Below are 21,686 nucleotides of genomic sequence, written 5' to 3'. Positions count from 1 at the left end.
TACTGTCCTTACAAACCATGCTTACTGTCCTTACAAACCATGCTTACTGTCCTTACAAACCATGCTTACTGTCCTTACGAACCATGGTTACTGTCCTTACGAACCATGGGTGCCTCTCAATCTCAGTGGTCTAAAGTCAGTCCCTTCAGGATTTCACAGGATTCTTTTGTGATATTTGCCAACAAAAATGCTTGATTTTGCTGCAGCAATGCAAAGATTTTGTCCAATTTGTTTGCGAAAATCCACTGTCGAGAGAAAAAGTTAGTTGATGTGGCTTGATGATTTACCCACATTATACGGTAAATGTGTGGTGATTGGTTGAAAGGGCCAAGATGGGTAAAAGTGGTCAAAGCTAACTGGAGGGTGCTAGGGGTTGCACACTCCCAAGATGCTCCCTCATGCCTGGGTGCATCGCAATAGTCCAAAGTAGATTATTTTCCTTGTCTCCTTTCCTTCATCTGTAGCCTATTGATGTGGGAGAAATTGGGCAAGTGAAGATATAGGCTGTCACGCCTTGGTCATTGTATCTTGTGTTTTTGTTATATGTTTGGGTAGGCCAGGGTGTGACATGGGTTTATATGTTGTATTTCGTATTGGGGTTTGTATTAATTGGGAGTGTGTATTAGTAGGGGTGTGTCTAGTTAGGCTTGGCTGCCTGAGGTGATTCCTAATTGGAGTCAGCTGATTCTCGTTGTCTCGGATTGGGAACCGTATTTAGGTAGCCTGAGTGCGCGTTGTATTTCGTGGGTGATTGTACCTGTCTCTGTGTTAGTCACCAGATAGGCTGTAATTAGTTTCACTCGTTTGTTGTTTTCTTCTTCAGTTATTTCTTGTACCGCATTATCTTCATTAAAAGTCATGAGTAACCTACACGCTGCATTTCGGTCTGACTCTCTTCAAACAACAGACGAACTTCGTTACAGAATCACCCACCACCATTCACAGACCGAGCAGCGTGTGAACTGGCAGGATCTAAAGGAGGACGTTATGGACGGCAGAAGCAGGGATTATACGACGACGTGGGAGGAAATCGACAGGTGGGCGGCCGACCCAGAGCGAGTGCAGGAGCCCGCCTGGGATTCCCTACAGCAATGCGAAGAGGGCTATACACGTATGGAATCGAAAAGGAAAGCACGGTTATACAGAGCGAAAACCGAAGGTAACGGGGAAAGCGCAGAGAGAGAGTGGCTGAGTCAGGAATCAGACCTGAGCCTACTCTCCCGGTTAATCGTGAAGAGCAGTTGCAATGGGAGAGACTGCATCATTTGGAGATTTGGACATGGGAGGAGGAATTAGACGGTAAAGGACCCTGGGCGCAGCCGGGAGAATATCGCCGTCCCAAGGAGGAAATAGAAGCAGCTAAAGCGGAGAGGCGCAAGTATGAGGAGGCAGCACGGCGACGCGGTTGGGAACCGGAAAGTCACCCCCAAAAAATATTGGGGGGGGGCTAAAAGGGAGAATAGTTATGCCAGGTAGGAGACCTGCGCATACTCCCTGTGCTCACCATTGGGCTAGAGAGACCGGGCAGGCACCGTGTTATGCTATGGAGCGCACGGTGTTTCCAGTGCGGGTGCAGAGCCAGCTGCGACACATACCAGCCCTTCCTATTGGCCGGGCTAGAGTGGGCATCAAGCCAGGTAAGCTTGGGCAGGCTCGGTGCTCAAGAGCTCCAGTGCGCCTGCACGGTCCGGTCTATCCAGAGCCACCTCTACACACCAGTCCTCCGGTAGCAGCTCCCCGCACCAGGCTTCCTGTGCGTGTCCTCGCGCCAGTACCACCAGTTCCAGCACCACGCACCAGGCCTCCAGTGCGCCTCGCCTGTTCAGCGCAGCCAGAGCCTTTCTCCTCTCCTGCGCTGTTGGAGTCTCTCGCCTGTTTAGCGCAGCCAGAGCTTTTCTCCTCTCCTGCGCTGTTGGAGTCTCCCGCCTGTTTAGCGCAGCCAGAGCCTTTCTCCTCTCCTGCGCTGCCGGAGTCTCCTGTCTGTCCAGCGCCGCCAGTGCTCCCGGTCTGCCCAGCGCCGCCAGTCGGCCCAGCGTCACCAGTCTGCCAGGATCCGCCAGAAGTGCCAGTCTGCCAGGATCCGCCAGAAGTGCCAGTCTGCCAAGATCTTCTAGATCGGTCAGACAACCGGAATCATCCAGTTCTACCAGCCAGCCAGGATTTACCGGAGCCTACTACCTGCCTGAGCTTCCTCTCAGTACTGAGCTTCCTCTTAGTACTAGGCTTCCTCTCTGTACTGGGCTGCCTCTCAGTACTAGGCTTCCTCTCTGTACTGGGCTGCCTCTCAGTACCGGGCTTCCCCTCAGTACTGGGCTGCTTCGGTCCTGGGCTGCTCCTCTGTCCCGAGCTGCCCCTCTGTCCCGAGCTGCCCCTCTGTCCCGAGCTGCCCCTCTGTCCCGAGCTGCCCCTCTGTCCCGAGCTGCCCCTCAGTCCCGAGCTGCCCCTCGGTCCCGAGCTGCCCCTCAGTTATGTGGGGATCAGGGTGAGGACTATTAGGCCATGGTCGGCGGAGAAGGTGGATTATCCTAGGACGCGAAGGGGAGGAACTAGGACATTTATGGAGTGGGGTCCACGTCCCGAGCCAGAACCGCCACCATGGACAGACGCCCACCCGGACCCTCCCTATGCTCTTGAGGTGCGTCCCGGAGTCCGCACCTTAGGGGGGGGTTCTGTCACGCCTTGGTCATTGTATCTTGTGTTTTTGTTATATGTTTGGGTAGGCCAGGGTGTGACATGGGTTTATATGTTGTATTTCGTATTGGGGTTTGTATTAATTGGGAGTGTGTATTATTAGGGGTGTGTCTAGTTAGGCTTGGCTGCCTGAGGCGATTCCTAATTGGAGTCAGCTGATTCTCGTTGTCTCGGATTGGGAATCGTATTTAGGTAGCATGAGTGCGCGTTGTATTTCGTGGGTGATTGTACCTGTCTCTGTGTTAGTCACCAGATAGGCTGTAATTAGTTTCACTCGTTTGTTGTTTTCTTCTTCAGTTATTTCTTGTACCGCATTATCTTCATTAAAAGTCACGAGTAACCTACACACTGCATTTCGGTCTGACTCTCTTCAAACAACAGACGAACTTCGTTACATAGGCATACATTACCTGTCTGACATGTGTTTTCAGATCAGTGCAGATGAAGGAGTGAAAAACAAGGAAACACCTCAGACTAAAGAGAAGAGCAGTCTGTCCCTCTGCCTGGCTGGTAGCAACCTGTATTTTTATACCTGGCAGATATACCCCCCAAAGACTCTCCTTCCTCCCTCACCAGAAAATGAGCAGGTTTAAAGGTTGTGTTTGAGGATTTCATTCCCACCGGAGACTGAGGCAGAATATAAATGCACATTTAGCCGTGGGGAGTCTGAGGTACAGGTGATATACACACGCACACGCACGCAAGCAAGTACGCACGCACGCAGGCACGCACACACACACACACACACACACACACACACACACACACACACACACACACACACACACACACACACACACACACACACACACACACACACACACACACACACACACACACACACACACACACACACACACACGCACACACGCACACACGCACACACGCACACACATACACAATGGAACAGCTGCCATTATGCCCTAGCTCTCTCTCCTGTTAACAACCTCCTCCCAGGATTCTAGCGGTAAGCTATGTTAATGCGCCTTATTGCTGTAGCGCAGGTGAAACAGTCCCTGCCAGATATATTGAATTAGCTCTGCTCCAGTCATTATCACAACATGTGCCAGGCCTGTGTACCGCAGCCACTGACCAGGAGAGGATAGCTGTCCAATCAGAAATGTGCAGGAGTTATATTTGTGTCACTATAAAATATGAAGTTAAATGATTAAATGTGATGAAGTGTGATTAAAGAACAGGAGTGACCCAAATGTGTCCATGTTAGGAGTGTGTGTTTGGAGGGAGTGTGTGTGTGTGTGTGTGTGCGTGCGTGTGTGTGTGTGTGTGTGTGTGTGTGTGTGTGTGTGTGTGTGTGTGTGTGTGTGTGTGTGTGTGTGTGTGTGTGTGTGTGTGTGTGTGTGTGTGTGTGTGTGTGTGTGTGTGTGTGTGTGTGTGTGTGTGTGTGCCTGCACGTGTGGTAATTTAACAGTCATTGATAAACAGGCCTTGTTTACTTTAGCAGTTATCTGTTCTGTTCCATACTATGCCCATTCCTTGACCTCACCCTCTCATGTTCACCTGCACTTTAACCTCATCTTCAACCCTAACTGTAGGCCACAAAAACATTATTTGAAGATTTCCTTGGATAATGACCTTTCACCTAACTGTGTCATAGGGCCTCCAAATGTCCCCTGTCATTCATACCAGGAGCTCAGACCTCATGTGCCCTCCAAGTTTCAAATGTCACACATGGTCTCTTTTCATAGGTCAATTATTACAGGAGATAGTGGCATTATTCACCTATTTATATGTGGATTATTTTGAGTGGAATGCTATAGCCGCAAGCAAATGGGATAAACAAAATATTAACTCACTGCACGTAAATTAGGATGGAGTGCTGTAATGAAACAAATACAAGTAGGCCCCCTGGTGGCCAATTACCAAATTATCAGATTATTACTCAAACAGTATCGGACTGGCCAAGAAACTCACAAATAATGCTAGAATGTGCATTGATTTTCAACTGGTTTGATACTATCAGTATCGATCAATATGACATGTTCCTCTCACTCTAAAAAATAAAAAAAAGTATTCAGATCACGACGTGTTGGGGTTTTCCAGCAGGGTCTGTCAGTCTCTCTGTAAATCTCAGAGGATAAATGACAAAATTGCCCCCGAGAGACACAGCTGTGATTCTGCCAGGATTCTCTCAGACAGCCCCCCCCCCTCCACTGCCCCAGGAAGAGTTACGACACCTTCTAACCCAACCCACACTCCCTCTACCTCACCCCTCAGCTCAATACCTTCCCCTCTACCTCACCCCTCATCTCAACCCCGCCCCCTTTTCCTCACCCCTCATCTCAACCCCTCGCCCCTTCTATCTCACTCCTCATCTCAACCTATCACACCCTCAACCTCAACCCTCAGCTCAACCCCTCACCCCTCATCTCAACCCCTCCCCCTTTTCCTCACCCCTCATCTCAACCCCTCCCCCTTTTCCTCACTCCTCAGCTCAATCCCGCCCACTCACCCAACCCACTCATGCCAGTTAGTCTTTTCTTTTCCAAGCTATTCTGTTTCATCAGTGCCAAACAACACTGTAGGTGGCTTTCTGCCTATTCCACCCCTCCCCTCCCCACTCCTCCACTCTGCTTGTTATAGATAATAGAAATAGCAGGATGGTTGACTCACAACAGCAGACTTTTCTGAGTACAGACGTTGTCAATGCAGATGCTGTCAACACATTTGTGTTCCTGGAAAAAGAGTAGCGCTTCACTTCAACTTGAGGGGAGTCGGGGAAACTTTGTGTAGCTCATCAAGATATTCAAATGTGAAATACTTTCTCCAACTTGACAGCTGCATCACATTCATGTTGTTGTTCAGTGACTGTGTATTGATACCAAACTGTGAATAGCAGACAGACATGACCTACATTCTACATGAAAAGGTCTGTTTGATGTCAACCTAGAGCCATTTGCATTCCACAGCCTCTAATGATCATATTCCTATTGTATTCGTCAAAGATTCATCAAACAATATGACAGGAGAGCAGAGTGAATTGGAACAGCCAGGAGAGAGAACAAATGAACTCCTACACTCGACTCTTCATTAAAATATGATTTCACCTACATTTAATACCATCATTAAGGTGTGAAGTGATTAACGAACACATCTTCCAACTGTGAGAGAGAGAGAGAGTCTATTCGCTGTGTCTTCCCACATTCTGTAACATTTAGGCCACATTTAGGCAACGCTTTAATGATGAAACACTTTCCGAGAGATGTCCTTTAGTTCACATTGACAGGATTCTGTGCACAGTGCAGTCAATAGTATGTATATTCTGGTAACGTTTCATTTCAAGGTATGTGTATAAACTGTTTATATATACACAGTACACATGTATATACAGGTTAATAAACAATTGACTGAAAACAAAACATTATCAATATACAGTACCACACAAAAGTTGACACGCCTACTCATTCAAGGGTTTTTCTTTATTTTGACTAGTTTCTACATTGTAGAATAATAGTGAAGACATCTAAACTATGAAATAACACATGGAATCATGAAGTAGCCAAAAGTGTTACACAAATCAAAATATATTTTAGATTATTCAAAGTAGCGACTCTTTGCCTTGATGATAGCTTTGCACACTCTTGGCATTCTCTCAACCAGCTTCACCTGGAATGTTTCCAACAGTCTTGAAAGAGTTCCCACATATGCTGAGCACTTTCTGGCGGCTTTTCATTCACTCCGTGGTCTAACTCATCCCAAACCATCTCAATTGGGTTGAGGTCAGGTGATTGTGGAGGCCAGGTCATCTGATGCAGCACTCCATCACTCTCCTTCTTGGTCAAATAGCCCTTACACAGCCTGAAGGTGTGTCGGGTCATTGTCCTGTTGAAAAACAAATGATTGTCCCACAAAGCGCAAATCAGATGGGATCGCTGCAGAATGCTGTTGTAGCCATGCTGGTTGTGTGCCTTGAATTCTAAATAAATCACCGACAGGGTCACCAGAAAACCACCATCACACCTCCTCCTCCATGCTTCACGGTGGGAACCACACATGCGGAGATCATCTGGTCACCTACTCTGCATCTCACAAAGACACAGCGGTTGGAACCAAAAATCTCAAATTTGGACTCATCAGACCAAAGGACAGATTTCCACAAGTCTAATGTTCATTGCTCATGTTTCTTGGCAGAAGCAAGTTTCTTATTATTATTGGTGTCCTTTAGTAGTGGTTTCTTTACAGCAATTTGACCATGAAGGCCTGATTCACACAGTCTCCTCTGAACAGTTGATGTTGAGATGTGTCTGTTACTTGAACTCCGTGAAGCATTTTTTTGGGCTGCAATTTTTGAGGCTGGTAACTTTAATGAACTTATCCTCTTTAGGAGAGGTAACTCTGGGTATTCCTTTCCTGTGGCGGTCCTCATGAGAGCCAGTTTCATCATAGCTCTTGATGGTTTTTGCGACTGCACTTGAAGAAACTTTCAAAGTTCTTGAATTTTTCCACTATTGACCCACCTTCATGTTTTAAAGTAATGATGGACTGTTGTTTCTCTTATTTGAGCTGTTCTTGCCATAATATGGACTTGGTATTTTACCAAATAGGGCTATCTTCTGTATACCACCCCTACCTTGTCACAACACAACTGATTGGCTCAAACGCATTAAGAAGGAAAGAAATTCCACAAATTCACTTTTTAAGAAGGCACACCGGTTAATTGAAATGCATTCGAGGTGACTACCTCATGAAGCTGGTTGAGATAATGCTGAGATTGTGCAAATCTGTCATCAAGGCAAAGGGTGGCTACTTTGAAGATTCTCAAATTAAAAATATATTTTGATTTGTTTAACACTTTTTGGGTTACTACATGATTCCACGTGTTTTTTCATAGTTGTGATGTCTTCACTACTTTTATAAAATGTAGAAAATACAAAAGAATACATAAAAACCCTGGAATGAGTACAGTAGGCATCCAAATGTTTGACTGTATATATATATATTTTTAAATATATATATATATATATATATATATATATATATTCCAAATTTGGTTATCATCACAAATTCCATGAAATCAGATAACTTATACAGTCACTCCTTACAGAAGCAATGTTTCATATTAACCAATGAAGGCACAAAGCAAGCAATATTAGTAAGAAAATAAACATCCATCTCTGTACATATGCACACTGACGAGGGGACTGCATTCCCCAGTATCTATAAACACGCATTTACTATTCCAAACAAAACTCCTCTACAGAACAGCTGTTAGCTTCAGAAATACATACTGTATACATTTGACAAACCTCAGATTCTAATTTTGTACATACCATCAGCTACAGATAGGCTCTGTTTAAAGAATGCCAAGAACCCTTTTAGTCCAGTATAATAAATACAGTTTGTCTAGTAGGTCAAGGGTTGGTCTCCCTCTCTGACAGACTCAATAGAGCTGATTTTGCAGTGTCCTTTGTGAGGGTTTATGGGACTACTGTGTGTTTGTGTGCACAAGTCCTGCTCTGTGTAGCTAGCTGAGGGTGTGTTCGGGTCTAGCTAGCTGAGGGTGTGTTAGGGTCTAGCTAGCTGAGGGTGTGTTCGGGTCTAGCTAGCTGAGGGTGTGTTAGGGTCTAGCTAGCTGAGGGTGTGTTCGGGTCTAGCTAGCTGAGGGTGTGTTAGGGTCTAACTAGTCAGGGTGTGTTAGGGTCTAACTAGTCAGGGTGTGTTAGGGTCTAACTCTTCAGGGTGTGTTAGGGTCTAACTAGTCAGGGTGTGTTAGGGTCTAACTAGTCAGGGTGTGTTAGGGTCTAACTAGTCAGGGTGTGTTAGGGTCTAACTCTTCAGGGTGTGTTAGGGTCTAACTAGTCAGGGTGTGTTAGGGTCTAACTAGTCAGGGTGTGTTAGGGTCTAACTCTTCAGGGTGTGTTTGCGTTTAACTAGTCGGGTGTGTTGGGCCTCTCAGTTCTCCAGAAGTGTATAATTATGGTGCCCATTGTGTTGACATCACAGCACAGTTATCCTTCCATCTTCTCTTTCCCTCCACCTCTCTGTAGAGACAAATCTTCATTAGGTCTTAGTTACAGCCAATCTCCATTCTATCACCTTGTCTTTCTATAGAACAGGTAACAACACCCCCCCAACTTTTCCATCCATCAGAACACATATATATGTCTGTTCTGATGGACCAACGTTTCAGCATCACTGTGCCGTCTTCCTGAAGAAGTGAGGACGAAACATTGGGGATTTACCCAATAAATGACTGGGAGTTTATATGTGGAGTGTGTGACTATTTTTTATTCGCCGTTAGTCAGCACCTCCACAGAAGAAACTAAATTCTGGGTGTGCGCCCATTTTCTGATGGAACAAACAACTTTTACAGGCTGTATCACTGTCTGGTATGGCAACCGCAGGGCTCTCCAGAGGGTGGTGCGGTCTGCCCAATGCTTCATCGGGGGAAAACTACCTGCCCTCCATGACACCTACAGCATCCGATGTCACAGGAAGGCCAAAAAGATCATCAAGAACAACAACCACCCGAGCCACTGCCTGTTCACTCTGCTATCATCCAGAAGGCGAGGTCAGTACAGGTGCATTAAAGAGACTGAAAAACAGCTTCCATCTCAAGGCCATCAGACTGTTAAATAGCCACCACTAGGTGGCTTCCACCCAGTTACGTAATCCTGCACCTTAGAGGCTGCTGCACCATATACATAGACATGGAATCACTGGCCAATTTAATAATGGAACACTAGACACTTCAATAATGTTTACATATTTTTGCTTTACTCATCTCATATGTACAATTGAAGTCGGAAGTTTAAAGTCATTCAAACTTGTTTTTCAACCACTCCACAAATTTATTGTTAACAAACTATAGTTTTGACAAGTTGGTTAGGATGACACAAGTAATTTTTCCAACAATTGTTTACAGACAAATGATTTCCCTTATAATTCACTGTATCACAATTCCATTGGGTCAGAGGTTGACATAAGTTGACTGTGCCTTTAAACAGCTTGGAAAATTCCTGAAAATGATGTCATGGCTTTAAAAGCGTCTGATTGACTCAAATTATGTCAATTAGCCTATTGGAGGTGTACCTGTGGATGTATATTAAGGCCTACCTTCAAACTCAGTGCCTCTTTGCTTGACATTATTGGAAAATCTAAAGAAATCAGACAAGACCTCAGAAAATATTTTGTAGACCTCCACAAGTCTGGTTCATCCTTGGGAGCAACTTCCAAACGCCTGAAGGTAACACGTTCATCTGTACAAACAATAGTACGCAAGTATAAACACCATGGGACCACGCAACCGCCATACCGCTCAGGAAGGAGACGCGTTCTTTATCCTAGAGATGAACGTACTTTGGTACGAAAAGTGAAAATCAATCCCAGAACAACAGCAAAGGCCCTTGTGAAGATGCTGGAGGAAAAAGGTACAAAAGTATCTATATCCACAGTAAAACAAGTCCTATATCGACATAATCCGAAAGGCCACTCAGCAAGGAAGAAGCCTCTGCTCCAAAACCGCCATAAAAAAAGCCAGACTACGGTTTGCAACTGCACATGGGGACAAATATCATACTTTTTGGAGAAATGTCCTCTGGTCTGATGAAACAAAAATAGAACTGTTTGGCCATAATGACCATCGTTATGTTTGGAGGAAAAAGGGGGAGGCGTGCAAGCCGAAGAACACCATCCCAACCGTGAAGCACGGGGGTGGTAGCATCATGTTGTGGGGGTGCTTTGCTGCAGGAGGGACTGGTGCACTTCACAAAATAGATGGCATCATGAGTAGGGACAATTATGTGGATATATTGAAGCAACATCTCAAGACATCAGTCAGGAAGGTAAAGCTTGGTCGCAAATGGGTCTTCCAAATGGACAATTACGCCAAGCATTCTTCCAAAGTTGTGGCAAAATGGATAAGGACAACAAAGTCAAGGTATTGGACTGGCCATCACAAAGCCCTCAATCCCTTAGAAAATTTGTGGGCAGAACTGAAAAAGCATGTGCAAGCAAGGAGGCCTCCAAAACTGACTCAGTTACACCAGCTCTGTCAGGAGGAAAATGGGCCACAATTCACCCAAATTATTGTGGGAAGCTTGTGAAAGGCTACCCAAAACATTTAACCCAAGTTAAACAATTTAAAGGCAATGGTAACAAATACTAATTGAGTGTATGTAAACTTCTGACCCACTGGGAATGTGATGAAAGAAATAAAGGCTGAAATAAATAATTCTTTACATTCTTAAAATAAAGTGGTGAGCCTAACAGACCTAAAACAGGGCATTTCTACTAGGATTAAATGTCAGGAATTGTGAAAAACCGAGCTTAAATGTATTTGGCTAAGGTGTATGTAAACTTCGACTTCAACTGTATTCTATTCTACTGTATTTTAGTCAATGCAACTCCGACGTTGCTCATCCAAATATTTATATATTCCTTAATTCCATTCTTTACTTTTAGATTTGTGTGTATTGTTGTGAATTGTTAGATATTGCTGCACTGTTGGAGCTACGAACACAAGCATTTCGCTATATCCGCAATAACATCTGCTAAACATGTGTATGAGACAAATAACATTTGATTTTGATTTGTTCTCCCTTACTGGGCTTCATGCCTGGTAGAGGGGCACCACTCTGTTGATGGCCTGCCGGCATATGGGGCAGATGGGCTGAGGCAGGGCCTGGTAGCAGCTGTAGCAGCAGCACACGTGCCCACAGTCCAGTAGCACACAGCTACGGAGCTGGGTCAGGCAGATCACACAGTCATTCTCCAGGGGCGTGTCCTCCTCCCTAGACCCCTGTTGTGGAGCCCCAGACCCCCCGGCGCCCAGTCTCTCAAACTCCCTCTTCAGACGTTCCTGTTCCCAGCAGACCCTCAGGCTGCGGTAGTAGCGGCAGCCCACCCAGAGGAGGACGGCGGCCCCGGCCAGCGCGAACACAGAGGCCAGGACCCGCCAGACCACCGCCTGGTCTTCCTGCTCCAGCCACAGGGTCTCAAAGTCTGCTGTGCTTAGGAAGTACTCTGAGCCGTCGGTGGGCGGGCGGAGTTTCAACACCCGGTCCGTGTCCAGGATGAGCTCGCCTACACCTGTAAGAGTAGCGCCAACCTGGAAATACAGACAGACACAAATTAGTCAGGATTATTCATGCTCTTTGGAGCACTATTCAGGGGCAATAGTGGTGACCTCATCCTAAACACAATGGAATGTTTTGGGATGTTATTGTGGAATTTTAGAATTGAAGATGTAACAGGTAATTTATCGGTGGTAAAATGATCAAACCAAACTAAATCTCACCTTGAGCATTTCCTCAGTCTCCAGCTGGCCTTTGGGCTTCTCTCCACTGAGGTACTGTCCGACGATGTCGGTGAAACCGTAGGTGGCCTGGTGGAACTTCTCATGGATGATCTCCATCTTCAGCTCTGAGGCCTCCAGGGGACACAGCACCCTCACATAGGCCTGGTCCGACCCCACCAGGCTGAAGGGCACAGTATTCACCCTCTGGTGCAGCACGCACTCACTGTCCATCCTACACAGGAAAGGGGGGGCACAGTGAGTAAGGTGTTTTGTGTGGTGATATGATATGACAGGTTATAATTAGTGATGTATATCTGCTGAGACTAATTGTCAGACGCTCCTAGTCATATTACAGTTGATAACAAAATGAGGATACAGATTAAACTAGTCTTTCACATGATATTTGGAGTGTCAGTCAAGAGTGTTTCTACCAGGTGTGGGCCAGGCTGTTCCACACCAGCTTGTGTTCCCTCAGCATGAGTTTCTGCACTACCCCTACGCTGCCTTCCTGGTACTGACTCCTTAGAGGCTCCCCCACAGGCTGCACTGCTCCTATACACACACACACACACACACACACACACACACACACACACACACACACACACACACACACACACACACACACACACACACACACACACACACACACACACACACACACACACACACACACACACACACACACACACACACAATGGATAGAGCCATTAATTACACTAACTACGTAGGTGAGAGATATCATGATTATATGATCATAGTGATACATTCAGAAATGTTACCCATTCACACAAATAACTTTACCTTCGATGACAACATACTGCAGACACTTTCCCGGTGTCACATTCAAAAGGTTTGCCAGTTTCCCATCCAAATTAATGTGGGGTGCCTCCTGAAACAACAAGCAAAAAGAAAAGCCTGTCATTCCTATGAAAATTCTCATGTCTCCTAAAAATAATCATGGTTTTGCACTCTGTTTACAATGTTATTTAATCTGGATTGCGGAAGATTCTTGTTATAGCGCAATTTAAATTTAAAGGTAATTTCCTTTTGAGCCGACATATGCAGCGTGTAGCCTACCGTGAATGCAGTCTCTGCGAACACTGAACCATTGCCTTTAAAATTTTGATTGTGCTTTAGCGTGGATCTTCAGCGATACGGATTGAATCTAGGCCGTAGTCTGAAGGAATAGAAACAGGGCAGGCTACTAACATTGAGCTTGTCCACCGATTTCCTCTTTTTCCTGTAGATGTAGAAGAAGAGGCCTGATATGGCCAAGCTGGTGCCTAGACACAGCCCCTCCACCGTCCTCAATGGAAACTCCTCCATCCCCCCAACACACTCTCCACACGGTCTCTTCTCACCTCCCTTGTAATAGGGCTACAGTACAGAAACAGACTGCCAAACATGTGATGTAATATGAAGGAGGTTCTTTAGCATGAATGCAAGATGCCCACGCATCACTCTGACAAGCTGCAATTAAATCCGCAGCTGCCGGATTCTCTTTGAGATTTTCAGTGAAATGCTTGAAAATGTCTATAATTTTCTGTATGACATCAAAGTGGCACAAGGCTGGTTGCTATTTCTGTTCAGCACTTTGACAGTAAACTGAATTAGGCTACTCAGAATACAAAGAGTCACAAAATGTTGGGTTATTCACATGTGATTGGGTTATATAACCCAAACTTTACAGTCTAAGAAACTTGATCTCAAACAATTCTAGTATTACACTGATTCAGTCAGATAAATTATGACTATTTACTTATTCACTGCCTTCACCCACAAGCACAACAAAGTTGAAAATAGTTTTATTTCATTGATGATTTACAAAATCGTTAGGTGGCATTTTTTAGCTGTTTTTTTATATATAAAAAGGGTAACGTTACCTATCTCTTTCTAGATGTTTTATGTAATATGATGACAGTGTTTGAATTCAAATACCAATTACTGTCTTAGGTGATTAGCTAATACAATTATAGGGTTGACCATGTTATTTTGGGCCAAGCTAACTAATTAGAACAACCGGTAGTTTAAATACATATGAACCAGTAAAGCCATTTCTCTGATGTAACGTTAGCCGACACAGATCTACATGTAACGAAATATCTCGTTGAACATTGACATTATGCTATCTAATATAGCTAGCTACTTATAAATAATAAAAGTACAAATTAAAGTTGATGCCTGGCTCACTGAGAGGCTAGAAATAAACATTACACACAGTTGGTTAGCAAATGTTTAGTTAGCTGGAAAACCTGCCATTGACCTTTAAAACATCTTATTTGATTAGTCATAAATGTGGTCTATGTCCGCAAAAGTCAGACCATAACATGACAATAGTATTTGTGCACTCTTCTGCAACGGTCAATACGTCAAATTGAACTTAATCAATCAGTATTGTCATGTTTTTACCTTTGAAACCGCTCAAGTTATCATCCCCGGAAGAATGTCTATTTTTGTTTTGGTCATATGACATGTACCACTTCCTTGAAGCCACCATGCATCTTCGGGTGAAGCTTTCCTGAATCATGTGACGGGGTACTTATAAGTCCCGTCACATGTTGTCAGTTATTATTTCTTTTTTTTTAACATAAAAAAAAGCATATTTGGTACTGTCTTTGGTCGAGTTGTGGTGACACGTAGCTAGCTGCGTCGAAATGGCAGGAGGTGTGAGGAAAAAGTCGTCCCCTGGTCCACGGTCTATATTGTGGGCGCCACTTCGTACACTATGGCAGGAGAAACATTTGATCGTATTCAAGGCAGAGTACACAATACTGGTCGCCTCTGTTCTGTGGTTCCTGGAGATCGGAATAAACATATGGGTCATCCAAAAAGTAGCATGTAAGTATTAGTAGCATGCTAGCAGTTTAGCCAGTTAGCTTGCCCCTGCATGTAAGTATTAGTAGCATGCTAGCAGTTTAGCCAGTTAGCTTGCCCCTGCATGTAAGTACTAGTAGCATGCTAGCAGTTTAGCCAGTTAGCTTGCCCCTGCATGTAAGTACGAGTAGCATGCTAGCAGTTTAGCCAGTTAGCTTGCCCCTGCATGTAAGTATTAGTACCATGCTAGCAGTTTAGCCAGTTAGCTTGCCCCTGCATGTAAGTACTAGTAGCATGCTAGCAGTTTAGCCAGTTAGCTTGCCCCTGCATGTAAGTACTAGTAGCATGCTAGCAGTTTAGCCAGTTAGCTTGCCCCTGCATGTAGGTATTAGTACCATGCTAGCAGTTTAGCCAGTTAGCTTGCCCCTGCATGTAAGTACTAGTAGCATGCTAGCAGTTTAGCCAGTTAGCTTGCCCCTGCATTGCAATGAACGTAGCTCGCTAGCTAACAGCTAGTGTTTGCCAGCTAGCCTCTGTAGTCCAACTTGTTAAAGTGAATGTACAGCCACAGCGTGATTACGTTCCCTTCCTAGTGATGATGTTGCCTAGTATGAGTTTTCAAAAGTTGTGCCAATTTCTGTTGCCAGCACAAGAATGGGTAAGATCGACAACCAGGAATTTGAAAGCAACAATGGTAGTTTGTTAATCTAGTCTACTGAACTTTTGACACAGTTCCTGCAGTTTCCCTCTTGTTTATATATTTTTTTCTTAGCAGTTAAGTCAGTTGCTGCTGATTGTTCTGTCACCTGATTCTTTAGGTACCTTCCACAAACCCGTTTGTTGAATGCATATTTCCAAGTTATTGCAAATGCCACCTGTCACTCATTGGTGAATGTCTTCTCATGCAGACACAGAGATCGACTGGCAGGCGTATATGGATGAGGTAGAGGGAGTCATCAACGGCACCTACGACTACACCCAGCTCAAAGGAGGCACAGGCCCGCTGGTGTAAGTTCCACTAACCTATTTGTGCTGGCACTTTATAAGTTAAGGATCCAGGACCAGGATTGGCCTTCATCACTGAACCCCATGACTAAATTATTACAACTGAGTGTGTGTTTGTGTACCTGCAGTGTGACATTTCTTAACGTGAACTAAATCAGTCTTGAAACTCACTCCCGGAAACTACCATTCCAGATACCCAGCAGGATTTGTGTACACCTTCACAGTGCTGTATTACATCACCAACCACGGGGTGAATATTCGCCTGGCCCAGTACCTGTTTGCTATTTTCTACCTGCTCACCCTGCTGCTCGTCTTCAGGATCTACCACCGCACCCAGAAGGTCAGCTAGGTCTAAATAGTTACCCAGAAAAGAGTCTTTATCTACAATCTGCTCTCTCAATATTAGAGTATCAAGTCCCAACTTAATTATGTTACTTAAATCAGTTTGAACTGGAATATTCAGTTTCCTATGACAATCTCTGCATGAGAAAATCCTGCACTGTAAAAGGCTATTCACTTTTCTTAAGATGCCTGCCTGTCTGTTTGTCTGCCCTCTCCAGAATCCTCATTCACAAAACATTCTGAAGTTATTTTCTTGGAAAATCATTAAATCTTAAGATATTGTTGAAAAATTGCACTTACAAACTATCTTATGAACTTATTTTTATTTTCTTAAGAAGCTTAAGTTTTTGCGTAAGAAGTGTTTTGTGAATCTGGGCCCAGGTTCCTCCCTACGTATTCTTCTTTGTGTGCTGTGCCTCCTACCGGATCCACTCCATCTTCGTCCTGCGTCTTTTCAACGACCCTGTAGCCATGATGATGTTGTTTGGGGCTGTCAATCTGTTCCTGGATGGCCGCTGGGCTCTGGGCTGTGGCCTCTACAGGCAAGTATGAACCCTGGTCCTGGACAACTGGAGTCTATCTCCGCTTAGTTCCACCTAGATCAGATCAGTTCAAGTTTAGCTTGGTTCAGTTCAGTGTGGGCAAATGTGGCTGCGTTTTATAGAGGCAACCCAATTCTGATCTTTCTTTCACTAATTGGTCTTTTGCCCAGTCAGATCTTTTGCCAACAATAGGGCAAAAGATCAGAATTTGGCTGCCTGTGTAAATGCAGGCTATGGGACACAATAGAACTCTTAATTTAGATTGGCAGAACTGAGTTGCCCAACTCAACATCTATGGCTACGTTGTCCCGTCACATGGTGAATGACAACTTCCTCTCCCTTTGTTGTGGACAGTTTAGCAGTGTCTGTGAAGATGAACGTGCTCTTGTTTGCCCCGGGCCTCCTCTTCCTCCTGCTGTCTGAGTTTGGCCTGATGAGGGCCATACCCAAGCTCTCTCTCTGTGCTGCCATCCAGGTTAGTACCTCCTTCATCTGATTTAACTGTTACATTTCGATTTTAGACACAGATGCATGTCGTAGCATTGACTATCTTTAAATGACTATATATTATCAAATCAATTCTTTGTGTAATTATTCCGTAATTCAACGAATCACAGAATAGGAATTAACTAGGAAGTTGGGGCACCATGGTAAAAGGTTGTTTATAGAGTGTCAATTTCCCAAATATATAACTCTTCAGATATTTTCATACCTTATTGATTAGTCACTTAATGTATTATTACCTCATCAGTCTCATTCCTGAATGTCGCAAACCCTTGGATATCTGCACGAACCCTAACACAGATCACGAATAAGCGATATAGAAATTGGCTTAATTATTAATTACTAAGTAACTTACTCACAGAATTACATAAACACACACACACACACACACACATATAGGTCATACATTGGTTACTGACATGATAGAAAAGTCCCTAGTGGGCTGATATGACGGCTTGGTAGACAAAGGAAAGGGGTGGGGACAGTTTGAGAGTGGATCAGAGGATTCACTGTAATACAGTGGAGAACTACGCTCATGAAATGCTAATTCTTCTAACATGAACAGCCGCTTATTCTAAAATAAATTTCATTTGACATATTTACGAGTGTATGCCTTTGCTGTCCCTCTCTGCGATCGCCGGTCCGTCTGATGGATAGTCGACAGGAAGCCTCTGGTTTGTCCACCAGAGATCAAAGTCTGTCGGAGTTGTAGGTTGTTATAATGGATACTTCAGAGTACCATTCAGAAATGTTCTTAAACGGATGTGTTTACCAGACTAAAGTATTTAAACAGCTGCAGCCTGAATAATTGGTCTTTTAGTTTGTAGATTTCTTCACCATTTCAACATGTAACGACAGCTCCTTGTTTTCTGATCTTGTCCTCTGGTAGAGTTGTGGTTTAAATCACTTCACACACCAGCGTCACCTGGCATGTTTTGGTCTCTAGAGTGATAGCCATTCCAACGTGGGGACCTTGTCCCTGTGTTCTCTTGACTATAGTTTGTAGGTTTCTTGACCATTCGAGGCGGTTGGCTTACCGTAGAGCTCTTTGGCAGAGTTGCCAACCATTTCAACATGTAGCTACCGCTTCATGTTTTCTAATCTAATGTACATTTTGTTGGAAGTGGCTTTTATACTAGAGTAGAAAAGGGGGCGTTCCATGATGTAATGTCTGGGCTCACGGTATACACCCAAAAGGGCCACGTCGTGACATGTTTCTTGTCTCCTTGTCTCCAGAGTTCTATCCCATCTCCACGTTGTGAGGACAATCAGGTTTTTCCTAATCTATTTCCATTCTGTTCATTGTCCATCTTTACTCCACCTCCCCTCACTTCTCTTCCTATCACAGATATTGTTGGGCCTACCCTTCCTGATGGAGAATCCCATTGGCTATATGACCCGGGCCTTTGACTTGGGTCGTCAGTTTATGTTCAAGTGGACAGTGAACTGGCGCTTCCTGCCTGAGTGGCTTTTCCTAAGTCGCTACTTCCATCTGGTGCTCCTGGCTGCCCACCTGATAGCCCTGCTACTGTTTACCCTGCGCCACTGGAAGAGGTGAGAGATGTGGCTACTGAGGTTATCACTAGGATTAGATATTTTCATGGTCAGGATGAAATTATTAGCCACTAGTGTAGCATAAAATGAACCACACAGCCTAACTGACAAGCACACCAATGCTTGAGTCTGGCTATCTCTGCTTTTTGTTGTTACTGGACATGCTTTCTGATTTGATTAAACCAACTCATTTTCCCCTCAGGCCTGGAGAGAGCATCGTGGATCTGCTGAAGGAGCCAGGCAAGCGAGTCATCCCTGCCCAGAAACTCACCTCGGATCATATCCTTTCCTCAGTCTGTGTCTCTGGAGCCATGAGTAGAAACACTGTACCATTGTGGTGTTTTCTATATCTCTAACTTTTATCTTATTAGGTCTGTCTCTATGGCCATAAAGTGCCAGGGTCTAGTATATCACTAAAGAGGGCTATTGGTGGGTTAAAGTGTTCCAAAAGCCAATTATATTAGACCTGAACAGCCGATCACAGATAGTGCTGATCCTCTTCACGTCTAACTTCATCGGCATGTGCTTCAGCCGCTCGCTGCACTACCAGTTCTACGTCTGGTACTTCCACACCCTACCTTTCCTTCTCTGGAGCGGAGGAGTCAAGAAGCTGGCTCACCTACTCAGGTAAGAGGGGACGGGACATACCTTTGGCTACAATGTTTGGAGCAGAATTAGGAACCATAAAATATGAGCCTTGATGGGTCAAAATACCTGTTATTGTCACTGTGTGTTCTTCTGTTATGTCTAACGTGGTGTTTCTGTGGACAGGGTTTTGATCCTCGGCCTGGTGGAGCTGTCGTGGAACACCTACCCTTCTACTATACACAGTTCAGCAGCCCTCCATGTCTGCCATCTCATCATGCTGCTCTCCCTGTGGTTCGCCCCCCGGGTAGAGGAGAAGACCAAGAGCAAGTGAGCTTTTCCCCTAGGAGACCCTCCTGTCGTAGGGGTCTGGTCGACCATCTCTACCCTGCTCTCACCCCAGGCTGGTTCTCACCCTTCACCACGTCTTGCCCATCCATCTCGCTGTAGCTCTGTGCTAATGTATAGCGCAACGTACAGGTGGGAGAAGGTACAGCTTGAGACTGCATGTGGAAGGTTCGTGGGGTGGGAGGAGGCCCGAAAACAATTAGGATTCTCAGGTTAAAGAATTAAATCTAATTTAGGTTGGGGTCTCGTTGTGAGGAGAAATGCTGAATGCTTTGCTGTATTGTCGAGAAGACATCTTAAGTAAGGATCTCTTACTTTCAGTATGTATTTTTTATGCCTTTAGCCCATGATTTGTCCTGTTTGTCCTGTTAAGTATTATCACTGGTCTTGGTGATAGTAGAGAACAGTCAAACTGTTAGTACAGTAGTTCCTCATCCTGGCAATCAGCTGGTCTGAACTTCTGTTACTGGACTATTTGTTGATGTAAACATGCTGGTTTGCTGTAGCTCAGTTGGTAGAGCATAGTGCTTGCAATGCCAAGATAGTGGGTTTGATTCCAGGGACCACCCATGTGTAAAACATTTTTTTTTTTTTTATGTATGCATGACTCAGTTCTTTTGGATGAAAGCATCTGCTAAATGGCATATTATATTGAAGATGGTTTCTATGTTTTTTTTTTTAAATGAAGCTTTATATTGAACTGCAATAAGCTTTTGATACCACCCATTGGGCACAATAGGAATGACGTAGCCTAGCTACCACAAGGCTTACTATAGGCTAATACATAATAAATGGCATTTCATATAACAATATGACCATGCAAAACTAAGCTGTTGACAATCAAGGTTCTGTCGATTTGTTAAAACAAAATTCTAATTTTTGGTTTTCAATGTGGTGTGCAGTAGACTAAATAGAAGGCCAGTTTCCTGCACCTAGATTACGCCTACCCCTTGTCAACACGCACTGATGTTATTTTAGTCTAAGAATACAGGTAGTTCAGCGAGCTAATGTTGATATTTTGGTGAACTGTGCCTTTTAATATGAATACCGAACTGTACCTTTTAATATGAATACCGAACTGTACCTTTTAATATGAATACCGAACTGTACCTTTTAATATGAATACCGAACTGTACCTTTTAATATGAATACCGAACTGTGCCTTTTAATATGAATACCGAACTGTACCTTTTAAGTATGAACTCTTTTAATGTGCTGCCATAGATTATGTGTAGCGGAGTTTATTGTTCATATTTGTTTGCTGATATACAGTTGGAGTCAGTATACATACACTTAGGTTGGAGTCATTAACTCGTTTTTCAACCACTCCACAAATGTCTTTTAACAAACTCAGGACATCTACTTTGTGCATGACACAAGTAATTTTTCCAACAATTGTTTACAGACAGATCTGTACAAACAATAGTACGAAATTATAAACACCATGGGACCACGCAGCCGTCATACCGCTCAGGAAGGAGACAAATTCTCCTAGAGATTAGCATACTTTGCCGCGAAAAGTGCAAATCAATCGCAGAACAACAGCAAAGGTCACGGTGACGTTGCTGGAAGAAACAGGTACAAAAGTATCTATATCCAGTAAAACTAGTCCTATATCGACATAACCTGAAAGGCCGCTCAGCAAGGAAGAATCCACTGCTCCAAAACCGCCATTAAAAAAGCCAGACTACCGTTTGCAACTGTACATGGGGACAAAGATTGTACTTTTTTGAGAAATGTCCTCTGGTCTGATGAAACAAAATATAACTGTTTGGCCATAATGACCATCGTTATGTTTTGAGGAAAAACCGGGAGTCTTGCAACCTGTTTGAACACCATCCCAGCCTTGAAGCACGGTGGTGGCAGCATCATCAAATCAAATCAAATTTATTTATATAGCCCTTCGTACATCAGCTGATATCTCAAAGTGCTTTTGCAGAAACCCAGCCTAAAACCCCAAACAGCAAACAATGCAGGTGTAAAAGCACGGTGGCTAGGAAAAACTCCCTAGAAAGGCCAAAACCTAGGAAGAAACCTAGAGA

The 21,686-nt window shown here is 44.3% G+C and overlaps 2 protein-coding genes across 3 annotated transcripts; one reads left to right on the top strand and one right to left on the bottom strand.

Annotated features, from left to right (window-relative positions):
- Positions 1 to 11,119: 11,119 nt before the first annotated feature.
- LOC124009718 (mitochondrial ubiquitin ligase activator of nfkb 1-A-like) lies at positions 11,120 to 14,471 on the bottom strand. Of its 2 annotated transcripts, none has more exons than XM_046321840.1 (6): positions 14,360 to 14,471; positions 13,160 to 13,327; positions 12,752 to 12,839; positions 12,379 to 12,499; positions 11,948 to 12,179; positions 11,120 to 11,758 (listed from the first exon to the last, which is right to left on the bottom strand). In XM_046321840.1, the coding sequence occupies exons 2-6, from the start codon at positions 13,274 to 13,276 to the stop codon at positions 11,261 to 11,263; spliced, it is 1,056 nt and encodes a 351-aa protein (XP_046177796.1). In that variant the 5' UTR covers positions 13,277 to 13,327; positions 14,360 to 14,471; the 3' UTR covers positions 11,120 to 11,260. The 2 variants fall into 2 exon arrangements, with proteins under 2 accessions (XP_046177796.1, XP_046177795.1); XM_046321839.1 differs by having other exon boundaries at positions 13,160 to 13,345; positions 14,360 to 14,406.
- On the top strand, positions 14,454 to 21,053 carry LOC124009717 (dol-P-Man:Man(5)GlcNAc(2)-PP-Dol alpha-1,3-mannosyltransferase-like). Its single transcript, XM_046321838.1, has 9 exons — positions 14,454 to 14,788; positions 15,673 to 15,772; positions 15,962 to 16,109; positions 16,493 to 16,653; positions 17,008 to 17,128; positions 18,506 to 18,711; positions 18,914 to 18,990; positions 19,194 to 19,338; positions 19,483 to 21,053. The coding sequence occupies exons 1-9, from the start codon at positions 14,605 to 14,607 to the stop codon at positions 19,628 to 19,630; spliced, it is 1,290 nt and encodes a 429-aa protein (XP_046177794.1). The 5' UTR covers positions 14,454 to 14,604; the 3' UTR covers positions 19,631 to 21,053.
- Positions 21,054 to 21,686: the final 633 nt, after the last annotated feature.

The sequence above is a fragment of the Oncorhynchus gorbuscha genome, linkage group LG22 (assembly GCF_021184085.1).
Source record: "Oncorhynchus gorbuscha isolate QuinsamMale2020 ecotype Even-year linkage group LG22, OgorEven_v1.0, whole genome shotgun sequence".
NCBI lineage: Eukaryota > Metazoa > Chordata > Actinopteri > Salmoniformes > Salmonidae > Oncorhynchus > Oncorhynchus gorbuscha.
This window is presented reverse-complemented; position numbering and strand designations above follow the sequence as displayed.